At 33.3% G+C, this 16,646-nt stretch overlaps 1 protein-coding gene across 1 annotated transcript in view; it reads left to right on the forward strand.

Moving 5' to 3' along the window:
• LOC145276804 (conserved oligomeric Golgi complex subunit 1-like) overlaps positions 1 to 16,646 on the forward strand; it is a 425,717-nt gene that overhangs the window by 387,157 nt on the left and 21,914 nt on the right. Inside the window, exon 25 of the mRNA XM_080128123.1 lies at positions 4,160 to 4,358. Coding sequence (XP_079984249.1) covers positions 4,160 to 4,358 — 199 coding nt within the window. The remainder of the gene's footprint in view (positions 1 to 4,159; positions 4,359 to 16,646) is intronic.

A 16,646-nucleotide genomic window follows, 5' to 3' on the forward strand; every position in this document is an offset into this window, starting at 1 on the left:
ATTACACACACACACACGCACATATAATATTTAAAATAATAAATATAAGCATTTATTTTTATATCTGCAGAAACTAGTGTTTCATACTTATGCAATCATCAGTGTAGGAAATGATAATTACTGCCAGTTGGGAGATTCAAACCCAGTCACAAAATCACCCTTGACTTCCTAAGCTTGTATCCCACCTCCAGGCTACCAGAAATTAACACAAGAATTGGGGAAATTAAAAGCAATGCCAAATCGATGCGCATAATCAGTAAATGATCAAAGGGTATTCAATAACAGGAAGTCGGAATGTTGCATTTGTGCTTAAGTTGACCGCTTTTTCTTAATTCCCTAAAAAGGTCTCCACTTTATTTTATAGAGAAGCTTTTTTATGATGATAATATTTTAAGAATAAATATTAATAATCATTTTTGTATCTACAGACACTGGTGTTTCATACTCTCACAGTCATCAGTCTAGGAAGTAACAGTTACTGCCAGTCGAGATATTTGAAACCAGTCACAAAGTTACCCTTGACTTCGTAGGCTGGTATTCTACCTTCAGGCTACCAGAAATTAATACAAGGATTGAGGAAAATTAAGTATATGAATTCCAAATCAACGGACATATATATATTTATAGTTACGATTACAGCCGGCCTGGAAATTTGAACCCGGCCATGAAGCTATCTCTGACTCCATTAGCAAGGAACAAACCACACAGCCAACATTAACCATGTGAAATTAAGTTGAAATTTAAACATTTAATTATTAAATGTCGAGACGTCCGTCCAGTGTGATCTAAGGCATTTTTTAAACTTTTGAAATCACGACTATATATTGGGTACAATATAATGATCAATATAGAATTAGCTCTATAATAATAAATACGAAATCTACTTAAATTAAAATATATTTAAGCGTATTTTACGACTGGGCAATGCTAGGCAGCCTGCTATGCAAAGCTCTTTGTTTGTAAATAAACAAACAAATCGAGCACTGTAAAAAAGCAGCGACCAGATGTTTATATAAATAGACATTTGATGAGATCGTTTGTGAGCTCCGATACCATGATCTGCCGGTTAGACTCTAGAACTGTTGACTATCAACTAAATGGTTGTAGGTTCGATCCCTGAATCTGGATGGATACAAGTCTAGTTGCACTAAAAAGCTGTGATATAGCAAAACAGTCTATGGATTACTATATATATATATATATATATATATATATATATATAAGAGAGAGAGATACTCAACACATACCAGATAATGAATTTATTTTGACTATCTCCAACCTGGACTGATTTGTGTTATTTATAATTTTTCTTTCTTTTTTCCATGTTTACCAGAATTCCTTTTCAGAGCAAAAAAGTAAGTCAATTTCCCCCCCCCCTCAGAAACAAACATAGAGGAAAAAATATATATATGATATAGAAAATATAAGATAAAAATAAAAATATGAAATATTAAATAAAATATAAATAAAGAAACAAAAAATAATAAAATGCAAATGAATAACAAAATAAAACGTCAAGAAATGTAACAATGATGAAAAGACCAAAGGAAAAAATGAAAATTGTAAACACTAACAAGTCCAGATTGGAAAAAGCTGCAGACGCCCGAAATAGACCTATAACAGAGCAGCAGACGCCGAGAGCAGCAGCAGCCATATAATACATATGCAAATGATCGAGCCAGTGTGCGATGTGACGTCACAGTGAAGGGAAAGAAAAAGCAGAGACAAAAAGATTCACGTAGTCGGAGAAAGATGGGGACAAAAAGCATGTGTCTGAGACATGTGGGTGACATCAAAGCAGATATGAAATGTCGCACGTGGCTGGAGAAGCGGGAGAAAAGCACGTAGGTGACGTCACAGTAGAAACGAAAAGTCACACGCGTCTTAAGAAGCGAGGGAGAAGCATGTGTTCGAGGCATGGCCAAAAATAACAGTGAGGGACGTGTGGGTGACAAGAGCGTCTTAAAAAGACATGTCGATGTGAGAAATAAACTTTTTAAAACCAGATGCAATGCATTGTTGGAAATACCAAGAATAAAGGCCTTTTGTTAAAAGAAAAAGAAAAATTCTTAGTCAAATATTTTTTCCTCTTCCTTTCCTTTGTTATTGCGATGGACTCTACATTGTAACATGTAACGTTACAAACCGGGTATCCCATCTAGTACAAACTAATATCTTTCTGCGTATAAGTATTTTTTCACTTTTGAATATTAACATTTCAAACTTCGTTTAGCTGCTGAACTCTTTCATTACATGATTGATTTTGTGACTACAACGGGTTTTTTTTTGTCATCCCAAGGAGAAAATACTAAAGTGAAAAATTGAATGTTTTATTCATGAAATTAATGAAAAATCCGTACAAATTTCTTTTCTCAACAAAATCATAATATTCATATTGACATGCGATAAAAGATGCATTGTGCTTATTTTTCTTTGCGGCAAAGAACTTGTGGTGTAATGGATAAAGCACTAGATAGAAATTCAGTTCTAAGTGACACTCTTTCGGCGGTTGCTGGTTCAATCCTCGCTGCGGATTACTAAAAACTTCTTCCGGATTGTAGCTGACAGAACGAGAGAGCATGCTGTCCCTGTGGATTAAATAAAGGCTGCTGTTCGAAATTTCAGACAGATTCTAGAGTTCGATGAGATACACCTGAAGAAGGTCGGAGGTGACTTTATGAGAATAATATTAAACATGAGAACAATAGTTTGAATAATCGAAATAATACAAAGTGCTATTTTTGAAAGTTAAATGAAACGTTATTTTTATGGTAGATACTCGACTGAGCTTCAATCTATCTTCCTTTCCTATAAAAATTCACAACAAAACTCGCTATAACCACTGTCAATAATTTTCCTTTCTTTCTTTGTATGGCTAAAATTAAACAAAACTTCCATGAGCAAAGTTTCTTTCCCAGAACTTCCCGTTTGTGGAACACAATACTGTGGGTCCGCTTCCCGGCTAACTAGAACATAGTTGTTTTTAAATTCAATGTAAACAAGTTCATGCTGAACCATCCACTTAAATAATCAAATTTTGTCTAATTTCCATCATTACCAATCATCACGGTGTTGTCTCACCGTTCATCTGATACCCATTTAATTCCTGTCCTTGAATAGCTTTTGAGCCTTAATAAGAAGTGATACTCAATAAAAAAAAGTTCTTGTGAATGGATGAAAAAAAAAAATATTTTTTACTTATATTTACCCCAAACAAAGCATATTCCCACTGGGATGTAAATGAGCTAATGTTAATTAAGTGCCAGATTAATAGGGGCATCCTAAGTGGGGAGGTATGTAGGAAGATATTTGTTCACATTGCATTTAAATTCTTGCATGTTGGTACAGTCGGGGAAACAGGGATCAGGGCCTTGATAAGTAGTGACACCCTAGTAAAAAAAAAAGTAACTGTGAATGGATGAAAGAGAGTTTTTTTTGTTTTTTTTTTTACTTATATTTAACGCAAACAAGGCACATTGCAACTGGGATGTAAAAGTAGCTAATGTTAATTAAGTACCAGATTAATAAGATCATCCACTGTGGGGAGTTGGGCAGCAGGGTAGTTGTTCACTAATAGGATTATCCTAAGTGGAAAGTTGGGTAGCAATATATTTGTTCACATGACATTTAAATTTCTGCATGTTAGTAAAGTAAGGGAAATAGGGATCAGGGAAGGAATTCCAAAGGCAACCAGTTTGAGGAAAGAAGCAATTAGATTAAAAGCTTTGTGGCAGTTAGGAACTTCTATAGTGAAGGGGTGAGATTTTGCTGATTGTTAGGTTTATTTTGTTGGGCTTCTAGGTTGTTAGCCATTCAAATAATGAAGTTCTGTATGTGTGTGTGTGTTTTTTGTAGCAAATAGAAGAATGCATCAAATATAAAGATCAGTGTTCACTTGGAATTGTTTCCATTCTTTCGTTCAACTACTAAGCATTCGTCGACATAGATTGATGATGCCTAAAACTGCTTTCTTTCCAAATTCATGAAAAATATTCATCTGTTCGTGTTCGATGGATCCTTCTTTCATTTTCTGTAACTGATTTCATATCTTAAAGCGAATGGCTTCCATGAAATTTTCAATCCATCACGAGTTTAAAGCGAGATATGTTTTTTCCTTATCTACGTTATTTTTTTTTATTTTTTATTTTTCTCCCTGCAGACAAGTTCTACTTGAAATGGTGGCTAAAATATCAGATGGCATTATAGAGTGTTATGAGCTGCTCCTGCAGAAGAGCCAATTGGAACCGTCTCCTTCACCCGAGTCTGGATGTATTCACATGACCCAGCAGAGAGCACTACAGCACTTGTTTGACATCAAATTCATTACATCTGTCATCCCAGCGCAGGATATCGATGAGGTAATACATTCAGGCCCTATTCTTCACAAAAAAACATGCCATTATTGTTTTCTAAACATTTACATGTTTATTTTCTACTTGAGTCTCCTCCGAGAGAATCGGTTTCCTCTTTCTGTTTTTATTTTTGCCATTAATTGTCTTGGGGCAAAGCAAAAGGTATATCTATCTATTTCTCTCTCTCTCTCTCTCTCTCTCTCGTCATATATATATATATATATATATATATATATATATATATATATATATATGGGGAGTTATAAGAATAAGATCGATTCTTATTGGAATAATGCAAAGCTCAACAAATTGTTTTTGAGCTTATATAGATTATCATTAAAATAAAAAAAAAATCACAATATAAAAAATATATACTTATGTATATAGAGTTATTCATTTACTAGCGAGTGTATCCGACGTTGCCCGGGTGTGATGAGATGTCTGTGTGTGTGTGTGGGGGGGCAAATCAAAACAAAATGGAAAATAAAGAATAAACGAACATAATAACCTTGTTTAAATATTGTAAATAAAAAAAAACAGCGAACGTGATGCAAAATAAAGAATAAACGAACAAAGAAGAAATGGCATAAATAACTTTGTTTAAATGTTAAAACTTCTTTTAAAAATCAGGAAAACAAAAACAAATAAAAAAGCAGCGAACATAAGGGAAAAAAAACGAACGTAAAATGTCATAAATAACCCTGTTTCAATATTAAAACTTAAAAAATTGAAAAAAAAATATCTGATATCTCTGCTTGAACGTGCAATCTTAAGATAACGACGCTGCTACTATAACGACTGGTCTATGATTGCCTGAGCGAAATTAGTTCGTGTTTTTTATATTTAAACTAATTCAAGAAAGAACTTTTTTTGTGCATGCGTGTTTGGTTAAATTGTCATGAAAGAACGACTTTTTGCTACCTCTCCCTCCCTGTAGAAAAGCGCCAGTTGAGGGTGAAGGAATTAATGTTTTTAGCCAATTTTTCAATATTTGTCATCCGAAGGGTTGAGCTCTAAAATGATACCGATCTCATGAAAATCCTCACCTCTGTCTAAATTTTTTGCAAGACATACAAACATACATACATTTAACCTGACAGGTGAGATTTATATTATAACTTTTGCCCCTAATGTAACTATCACTGGATGTCACATCCCTATTATGTTACCTAGCATCTTCTCTCCTCTTCTGATGAGAAGCATTAGGCTTCGAAATACCATGGTATAAAAGTTATTACTTATCCTACACCCCTAATTAATGTACCATCCTTATTGAATGAGTCTATATTCATTAGTATATATATTTTTTATATAAACTAGCATAAAAAGATTAGCCTAAAAATAAAAGCAGCATACTATAGGTATATAGAGGCTCAATCAAAAAATTTATTGATTGAAATAAGCACAATCAAAATCACACTTTTACGAATGCAAACAAGTGCATTTATGCCAGTAATGTAAAAATCTTGCGTTTTGGTAATGATGAAGTTACTGAAAGCGTTTTTAACATTGCTTAGGTTTTTGAAGCATTTCTCATGCAGAAAGTTATTGAGATGCTTGAAAAAGTGCTCGTTGGTAGGTGGGAGGTCTGGAAAGTATGGCGGACGAGGCAGAGTTTCGTAACCCAATTCATTCAAATTCTCCAGCGTCGATTTAGCAACGTGCGGTTAGATATTGTCGTGGAGGAGAATTGGGGCTTTTCTGTTGACTGATGCTAGGTGTTGTTGCCAAAGTTTCTGATGCAGTTAATGAACACTACATAAACCTTAGATTAATAATTCTTGGATCTTCTGTAGACATTTATGCAGACGAAACCACAATCTTTTGTAACATGTCAAAGGCTAGCAATGACTAAGATCTTTTCTCCTTTCATCATAATCACCCCAATTGAAATGAATGGCTCTCGACTTAGGAAAGCTCCATGCCTTGACAAGCTTCTAGGACTGACCTTCACTCCTGATCTGAAATAGAACACATACATCAAATCTGTTGCCAAGATTAATGAAATAATGGTTGGATCACTTTACCGGTCCAGTAGGTATCTCACTGTCAATGCAATCCTCTATCTGTATAAAAGTCAGGTACACCATAAAATGGAATACTGTTGCCACATCTGGGCAGGAGCTGCTCTGCACACCCTATCCAGCCTTGACAGAGTTCAGAACTAGCTTCAAAACCTAGTAGATGATGCTCTTTTCTGTTCTCTGAAACCTCTTTCCCACAGAAGAGACGTTGTGAGCCTCTCTCTGCTTTATCATTATTTTCATAGCAAGTGCTTTACTGAACTCCAATCTATGATACCCCTTGCCAAACTTTCACAAAATACACTCGACTAGCTACAACCACTATATAGGATTTCCCTTACTTTCTACTTGTGCCTTAATCTAAACACAGAGTCCATGGACAAAGTTTTTTTCACAGAACTGCCCGTCTATGGAACACTGTTCCCTTGGCCTGATTCCCGGTTGAATACAACATAGTAACCTTCAAATCCAATGTAAACAAGTTTTTGTTTAGCTGTCCCCATAAATAATCAAATTCTACCCAATTTACACCATTGATGATTACTATACTACCACTTTACATTCGTTAACCCTTATCCTCGAGTATCCTTTGGGCCTTGATAAGTGGTGACTTCCAAGTAAAAAAAAAGAAGATAAGTCCCTAAAATTAATGAATACTAAATAAAACCATTAAAGAATGAATATTAGCTAATTCATAAATATTAATGAAGGCTAAATAATACCTAAAAGTTAATGAACATTAAATAATCCATACACATTTATAAACAAATAATAATACCTAAAAAATAATGGACCCTAAATAATCACTAAAAGTTATTGAAGACTAAATAATCCATTAATCCGTTAATGAGGATTAAAAAAACAAACTTAATGATCACCACATAATCCCTAAAATTGATGAACATTAAATGATCTATACAAATTTATGAACAAATAATAATACCTAAAAAATAATTGACACTAAATAATCACTAAAAGTTAATGAAGGCTAAATAACGCATTAAAGTTAATGAGCATTAAAAAAAAACTTAATGAACACCACGTAATCCCTAAAATTGATGAACATTAAATAATCTATAAAAAATAATGAACGCTTTAAACCCTTAAAAGTTAATGAACACTAAATAAGCCTTAAAAGTTTCGTTAGAGTAACGTGCAATATGAACAAGTACCTGTGTCTTTGCATATGGACAATTCATATCTCACAAAAACGCTGCTATTAAATTATCTATATGTCTTGATAAAATAATGTGATAGAGGAGATAAAGGGTTATATGTAAAGTGCGTCATTGAATGGCTGATCCGATCTAATTTTGTTGCACAGTTCTTGCACAAAAACTGCTTATCATTTGTTAATCGATCTGAAATTTTACTGCACTTCTTGCGTACCCAATGCATTTTTTTATACACAGGAATGCTTTTTTTTTTACACAGGAATCACCACTTATCAAGGCCCGAAGGGCACTCAAGGATAAGGATTAATGGGTATGCATTAGTCAATGTGATTATAGCATAATAAACATAAGTAGCAGAATGTTTGTAAATTGGATTACTTAGGGGGGCGGTTTATCAAGAACTTGTTTACATTGGACTTGAAGACAATCAGATTGTAGTTAGCTGGAAAGCAGGCCAATGGAAGAGAATTCCATAGGCATGCAGTTCTAAGAAAGAAGCTTTGTTCATGGAATCTATATTTAGGTTTAGGCACAGATAAAGAGTGTGGGAAACTATTGATAATGGTTTTAGCTAGATGAGTGTTTTCCGTGAAGGTTTGGCAGGGGGAGGGGCACAGATTGAAGCTTAGACGAGCACCTGCTATGGAAATAACAATAAAGCAGAGACAGGCTCGAAACGTCTCTTCTGTGGGAAAGAGGTTGCAGGGAAGAGAGAAGGGTATCCTCCACTGAGCTACAAAGTCTATTTTGAACTCTGTCAAGGCAGGATAAGCTGCTTCTAGCAGCTCCAGCCCAGATGTGGCAACAGTACTCCATCATTGGCCGTACCTGGCTTTTATATAGATAGAGACTTGCATCAGGAGTGAGATATCTACTTGAGCGGTAGAAGAATCCTACCATTTTTCCAGTGACCTTGGCAATGGATTTGATATATGTGTTCCGTTTCAGATTGGAAATAAAGGTCAAGCCCACAAGTACCACAACTTTTAAAAACATAGTGTTCAATATAATTAACTCTTAGCATATCAAATACATATATATACTAGCAGGGAGGCCTGGCATTGTTTGGGGTTGAATGAGGATCAACAAATATTTTATCCTCCCATATTTTTATTGTCATTGAAATCCGTGAAATCGCCCATTTTTCAAGCAAATCTGTTGACTTCCTGCTCTAGTTTAGGATCTCACGGTATGTTGGGAGGAAGCTTCACATGCCTCCCACAGAGACTTAGTCCACAAGTCTATATTGCACTGTAGAGAATCTATTGTTAATTTTATAAAATTATTTTTGTATAATGGTTTGAATTAAATTTTCAAATGCTAAACTCAAGCACCATGATTCAATTGTGCTCTAAACAGAAACATTCATTTTGAACATGCCGCTGTTTTATCAAAAGAGCTTACTGTTGATTTTATGAAAATATTTTTGCATAATGACTTGAATTAAAGTTAAACCTACAAAAGTAAAGTATTACGGTTCAATTGTGCTCTAAAAAGAAACATTCATTTCAGATTTGCCTCTGTTTTATCAAAGAACGTACTGTTGATTTAATATGCTAGTCCTTTTTGCTTGTGCGGTGATAAAACTTCTCAAATGCACTTGTGATGTTAGACTGTATAAAAGTGTTAACTTTGGTCAAAATCAGACGTTTTTTTCTTTAATTGGATTGTTTCGATTATCAATTTTCGATACTTACCAGAAGAATTCCGATACAGAACCTACATAAGAACACTCCCAGACACATGAAGTACATTTGTGTGAAATTTAAAAAAAAGTCGGTTCAACAGTTTTGGAATCCATAGGGAACGAAATCACACACACACACACACACACACACACACACACACAATTCCTTATATATATATTCCGAATTTTCAACTATATAAACCCAGTAGAATTCAGAATACTATAAATAAGACACACACATACACACACATACACACACATATATACATATATATATATATATATATATATATATATATACATTTTTTTTTTCCATTTTTTGTTTCCTTGTGAGCAAACCTTTTCGATGTCCATTCATCAATTTTTATCTACTTTTTATCACTTCATTACTTATTTTGAAGTAAAATATTTTTAGGGTTTGTTTTGTGAAATCAATTTCCATAGTTTTGCTGAAACGCTTTTAATATTAAAAAAATAAATAAATATTTTAATTTCTTAAAACATTGCAAATGAGCTAAAAATCAATATATCTTTCAAAAAATTTAGAAATCTTATTTTTGAAAAAAAAAAGATTATTGCATTGCGATATTTTTGCCTTAATGACCAAATAGAAATATTCTTGACTCATATATATATATATATATATATATATATATATATATATATATATATATATATAATTTTTATCTAGTGTTTCTTTTTAAAAATACAGCACTAAATTTTATCTCTTTCATTTTATCAGAAGCTCATTTAAAGAAATTGTGTAAAGAAAAAATGGATTAAAAACTGTCAATTGGACTTTATTTTTAAATTAATTCCTACACAAAGAAGATGGAAGATTCTCTACATGCGTCCTGTTCAATCCACCCATGTTGTGAAGAAAGTGTTGCTTTAAATATAAATGTGACCAACCAATTAAAATAATATTTCAAACTTAAGCATGGCATACTGACAAAAAATATTCAAGCATGACAGCCTAAAGAAAATTTTATTTCAGACTTGAGTGTGACAAACCTATTACAATGCTATTTCAAACATGAGTAATTTAGACAGAAGAAAATGTTATTTCAAGCTTAAGTATGAATGACAAACAAAGCCATATATACTTTTTTTTTTACTTGTGAGTCATCACTTATCAAGACCCAAAGGCCACTCGAGAATAAGGGTTAATGAATGTGAGGTAGTGGTGTAGTAATCATTAATGGTGTAAATGAGGTAGAATTTGATTATTTATGGGGACAGCTTAACAGGAACTTGTTTACATTGGATTTGATGGATATCATGCTATATTCAACTAGGAAGCAAGCCAGCAGAACAGTGTTCCAAACGAGGGCAGTTCTGGAAAAGCTTTGTTCATGGAATCTGCATTTACATTTATGGCATAGATAGAATGGAGAAAATCATATATAGTGGTTGTAGCTGGTCGATTGTTTTTTGTTAAAGTTTGGCAAGGGTGAGATCATGGATTAGAGTTCAGTCGAGCACTTGCCATGAAAATAGTGATAGAGCAGAGACAGGCTTGTGACATTACTTCTGTGGGGAAGAGGTTGCAGGGAAGAGAAAAGGGCATCACTTACTAGGTTTCAAAGCCAATTTTTATCTTTATCAAGGCAAGATAGGACTTGCCGAGCAAGTCCTGCTCAGATGTGGCAACAGTACTCCATTTTACCATTTTAGGGTGTACTTGGTCTTATACAGATAGAGGATTGCATCGGCAGTGAGATACTTATTAGAGTGGAAGAGTGATCCAATGATTTTTTTCAGCAATTTGATTGATGAAAGTATTATTTAAAATCTTTTTAAATCATGACAAACCAACGAAAACACTATTTCAAACTGAAATGCGACAGACCATTTGAAAAGGCACTAGTGGAGATTAAATCTATTTATATTATTTCAAATGCTCTTAAATGATGACAGACTAAGGAAAATATTATTTCAAACTTAAACCGATAATCACTTCCCACTGTAGCACAAAGCTGGAAAGTGAAAAAAATCAAGTCGGTGGCCCTAAGGAAGGAGTACTCTAGCCTATTAAAAATTGCCTGGGCAGCCCCGTCAGCATTTTCTCCTCAGGACACCTCAGGTAGTAAGCGTAAACACTTTAAAGTATGGGGCGGTGAATTTCTTAGCACTATCCAGGACCTCAGCTCGACAGATAAAAGGCCACTGAAGTGGCCCAGTTCCCAATGAATAGATTGTTGAGAAAGTATTTAACAGTTCAAAGTTTCTAAAGAACTGAAGCTGCGAAGAGACTTGAGCTTCATCAACTGACTAATAGACAATACCATTTATAGGTATGCAATCTGGCTGCTTATTGATGAAAATACTATTTCTAATTTTATTAAGTCATGACAGACCAACAAAAGTGTCGTTTCAAACTTGTGACAGACTGATTGAAAAGCCATAAATAGAGATTCAATTTTTTTGTATGATTTTAAATGCCCTTAAATCATGACAAACTAAGGGAAATACTATTTCAAACTTAAGCGTGATAAATACATTGATGAACTGAGCTTCTTCTGCAGATTTAATAGACATATCTAAAATAAGATATGTTCATTCAAGCTGTATATTTTACAGTGAAAATGTGATTTCAAATAGAAAGGTTTTGATGGATAGACAAAGCTTCTAATAACGGTGCAATGACACATCTTTAACCAACAACAACAACAAAAAAAAAGTAAATTATGAAAAAGCGCCATATAAACGACAAACGAATACAAAGTTGACATTTTATAAAATCGTTTTGATTAGCTGTCAAAAAATAGAGAAAAAACGAAAAAAAGGAAATCACACATAAGTAATAAAAAAGAAGAAATCTGATGATATTCACATTTGTAATGGGATATGTTTCTTAAAAAAATAATGAGGTAAGTTTTAAAAATGGATACTTGTGATTCATCATATTTATTTATGCTGGAAAAATTTGTTGAAAAAAATTATAAAAAAAATGCCTCTCTTTTAATTCAAGAGACTTTCATAAGCACTAATTGACCTTCATAAAATTAGCAAAAAAAATATTCAGAGATTTTCTGTTTTTTATGTATATAAATTCAAGCAGCCATTTTAGGCCAAAAGTTGTTAGGTAAAAAAAAACAAAAAAAAACAAAAAACACCAAAAATCCTGATTCACTTAAAATACTTCGTTTGAGTCAGTGACTAATTTGTCTCTAATAAACTCTTAGGCATGATTAGTTTCTCTATTTATGTGTTTAATCCAATTAAATCCCCGAGGAAATCAATAACAAAAATACTCCAGGAATTTAGTGAACGATTCAGATGGTTAATTTAGTTACTTTTCTCACTGAAAAACGGTTTTTGTGTTTAGTATTTCTAGCAATCGAGTTTTTTTTTTCTTAAAGGTAACAGATTATATATATATATATATATATATATATATATATATATATACTAGCTGTACCCTGCCACGTGTTGCTGTGGCTCAAATTGGCGCAATGGAAAAAGTTCCAAAATGAGAAAAAGCATGTTTCTTATAGGTTTAAATTTCCATTTTGCATGGGTATACAGTTTTTGTTGTTCCATTTTCTTAGCTGATATAGAGATTTTCCGGTTTGGTGACTCTTGAATATGTAACATAAATTGTCCATGTGAAAAAACAGTCAGTGTGTAACTGTAAGGCCCACAATTGTAAAGATTGTTCCCTGTGCTTTGTTGATGGTTATTGCAAATGACAATAAAATTGGAAAGTGCAATTTGCTAAAGTGTAATGATGTATCCGGTGGAATCATAGGAATGCATGGAATGAAGATATATTCATCTGTGAAAGGTCCTGTTAAGATTGTTGTTTCTATGATATTGTTTGTTAATTTTTTTTTTACTGCAAGCTATGTGCCATTGCAAAGCTTGGATTGGTTTATATTTCACAACATGATAATTAGTACACCAAATTTCAGTTGCAATACATGCGGTGGTATCCCTGGCAAATATAACTGTTGGATAATTAACCACTATATCTGTTTTCACAACAGTGTCGATGGATTTGTATTTGACTACCTCACTTGGAATTTTACATTTAATTATAGCGTTAAGTTCATGGGCATCTTTGTATTGACCTGCAAGAATAGCTGATTCACTCAGTCAAATGGAATTCTTATAATTTGAATATCTGCAAAAACCTTTTAAACTAACTATTCTTTTGATGAAATAAAATTACAGAAATTACAGAAGTTAAAAGTCAAAGAATTTTACCCTTAACTCTGATCAGCTGGCACTTTTTCGTACCCAATTTCCCACAAGTGATGCAAAAGTTTTTGTGCGGATTGAACAGTCTGCAACTGTACATGCATATTTTGAGTTAAGTTTAATGTCTTCACATGGAACAAAAAAGTAGAGTATTTGAGGCAAGCATTTATTTCATCTGCTGGTGTTGATTGAAGAATAACAGGTAACATTTGTCTGAAATCTCCTGCAAGCAATATTACTGCATTCCCAAATTGTCTGAAATTGCCATGCAAATCTTGTAAGGATCGACCAAGAGCCTCAAGTGATTTTTTGCGTACCATTTGGCATTCATCCTAAATAATAAGTTTGCATTTCTGCAATATTTTTCCCCATATTGGATGTTTTGGAGATGTCGAACATGAGATTTTTGAAAAATTGAATGTTTTAAAGTAGAATAAATAATTCTTCTACTTGGCAGCAAGGTCGCAGGTATTCCTCATGCAGCAAGGACCAAGGCTATGTCATTTTGTTACCAAATGGCTGCCAAAATCAATTTAATTAGAAAGGTTTTACCAGTTACTTCTGGTGCTGTTCAAGGTAGCAGTATTTTCCAAATAACTTCTATTCTCACAGTCAGTAAATTAGGTGACTAAAATAGGATTTATCCATGTTTTGACAATGCCTTATTCACTGTAATTAATTTAGGAGACTAAAATAGGATGAGGGATTAGAGATGGACAGATAGAGAGGAAGATATATAGATAGAAAAGAGACAGTGAGGGGAAAATAGAGAAAGAGAAGGAGATAAAGGGATTGATAGATAAACAGAGAGAGGGGGAGAGTTAGAAACAGAGAGGGATGAAACAGAGGAAAGGAGAGAGATAGAGGGAGTTAGAGAGAGAAAGGGGCTCAAAGAGAGATGGAGAGGGTGATATAGAGAGAAAGATAGATTGAGAGAGGGAAAGGGAGAGATGGATAGAGAGAGATATTGAGAGAGGGGGAGAGAAACAGAAGGTGAACTACACTTCACCGTTTTTTTCCTCGTTCAGTAGAGAAGAAATCTTTCGAGACTGAGGCAATTTTAATGTTTTGTTATTATCCAGAGTACCCCTTTTTTTTTTTGGGAGGGGGCTAGATTTTCCTCGCATTAGAAACCGACCGGGTTATCTGTACTTTCACTTAACAAATTAATAAAAGAAAAACATATTGTAAAATTTGAATTTAACAGGAAAATACTATTTTAAAAAATAGCACGGTAACATAAGTGCATAAGTGCCACTTTAGGTACTCCTTGGGCGTTGAGTTCCATGGCGACCAGCATAATTATTTAATGGTCGCTCCCTTACCCCCCCCAGTCAAGGCTAATGCATGCGCACGTAACATTTTTTTTATTTACTGACGTTGGCTTAGTAACTAAACGATTTATTGATAATTTCGTAACCCTTAAATGCATGCCGGAAGATTTAAATTGGTTCATTATTGTTGTAGTAAAAAAAAAAAGAAGTTTCATTCAACACAAAACCCAAAAACACATATTAATGATAAATGATTTATTATTCTATTCATTGAAATTTACTAATTTTTAAATAAAAAAGTAAAAAAAAAAAGTTAATAAAAAATAGTTGCTTATGTGCGCATAAAGAACTTGTTTTTTATTTAGATAGGTCCACCTTATAATCACCCCCCCCCAACCTCCTCATCTTAAGAACAGCTTCCGGAATAAACACCACTTTTGGAGGGGGGGGGGGCTATTTGCAAAATTGAACTGATATTTGTTATCAGCATACCCACCCGAAAATACTATTAAAAAAAAAAAAAGGAGGGGTTCAGTGCCCGTGGCAGAGAAGTAGATTTATTTATCAATAAAAGTTGCGGAGAAGTAAATTTATTTATCAATAAAAGTCGTCATTTAAAAAAGAAAATTGTGGCGGTGGACCTAAATGTTTTGTTTTCGCACTATTCAACAATTTGTTCATCCGCACATGTAAATTAAAAAATATTTGTAAAAGTGAGAAGTTATCAGTAAATGATTTAGTTTTTTTTTTTTAAATTTATTTTATTTTTTTTTTTTTTTACATTAGGTCCACCTCCACAAATATTAAGAACGGCTTTCAGAATAAACACCCCCAACCTCTCCATGTTAACAACGGATTTCGGAATAAACACCATGGGGGGGGGATATTTAAAAAAAATGTCGATAAAAGTCGTCATTTAAAAAGAAATTTAAAATCAAATGTTTGTAAAAGTGAGAAATTATTAATAAATGTTTAGTAACATTTTTCGGTGCTAATGCAGAGAGTGACCCGCGCTATTTTTTAAATCGTGTTTTTTTTTTTTTTAATCAATTGCAAGGTTAAAGTACAGAATAGGTACAAAACACCCTCCCCTCCCCATGTTAAGAATGGCCTTTTAAATAATAACGTTATTATTTCAGCATGGATCACTCTCTGCATGAGTACCCATTTTTCTTTTAATATTCATAAAAAGTAAAACTTTTTTCAAAATAAATAAATAAATGTTTGTAAATGTGACAAATAATCGTTTAGTTACGGCAACGTCAGTAAATAAAATATGTTACGTGCGGGGTGAGGTGGGAGACTAAGGGAGCGACTATTATTTTTTTCTACTGGTCGCCATGGAACTCAACGCCCAAAGAGTACCAAAATGTAATTTTTTTTGTCAAATAAATAAATTTCAAGCAATTTTTGCAATAAATAATAGATAGCAACTTCGTTAATTTTACGACTCGCCCCAGCATATTATAAACACCCTAACTTCCCCATGTTAAGAACGGCTTTCGAGGTTTATGGAAGGGCGTTTTTTTTTAACATGGGGGGGGAGTTAGGGTGTTTATAATACGTTGAGGCATGTCGTAAAAATGAAACAGTTTAGAAAAAGTTAAAACAAACTTTTTTATGTAAACAATGCCGTGAAAATAAACTAAACAATTAAAACGTAATGTTTCATGAGTGAAAAGCCTTAACATAAATAAAATTAAAAAAATTGTTAAGTACATAAATGAATTTAAATTTTAAAAATATGGGATTATTATTTTTTTTGTGTGTGTGTGTGCTAATGCAGAGAGTGATCCGCGCTATTTTTTAAAAATCGTTTTCCACGTTTAATTAAAGTTTTATATGTTTTTATTCAATTGTAAGGTTAAAGTACAGAATAGGTACAAAACACCCTCCCTTCCCCATGGCTTTTTAAATAATAACATTAT

Source organism: Euprymna scolopes, chromosome 5 (assembly GCF_053919585.1).
Source record: "Euprymna scolopes isolate OS-2025 chromosome 5, ASM5391958v1, whole genome shotgun sequence".
In the NCBI taxonomy this organism is placed as follows: Eukaryota; Metazoa; Mollusca; class Cephalopoda; order Sepiida; family Sepiolidae; genus Euprymna; species Euprymna scolopes.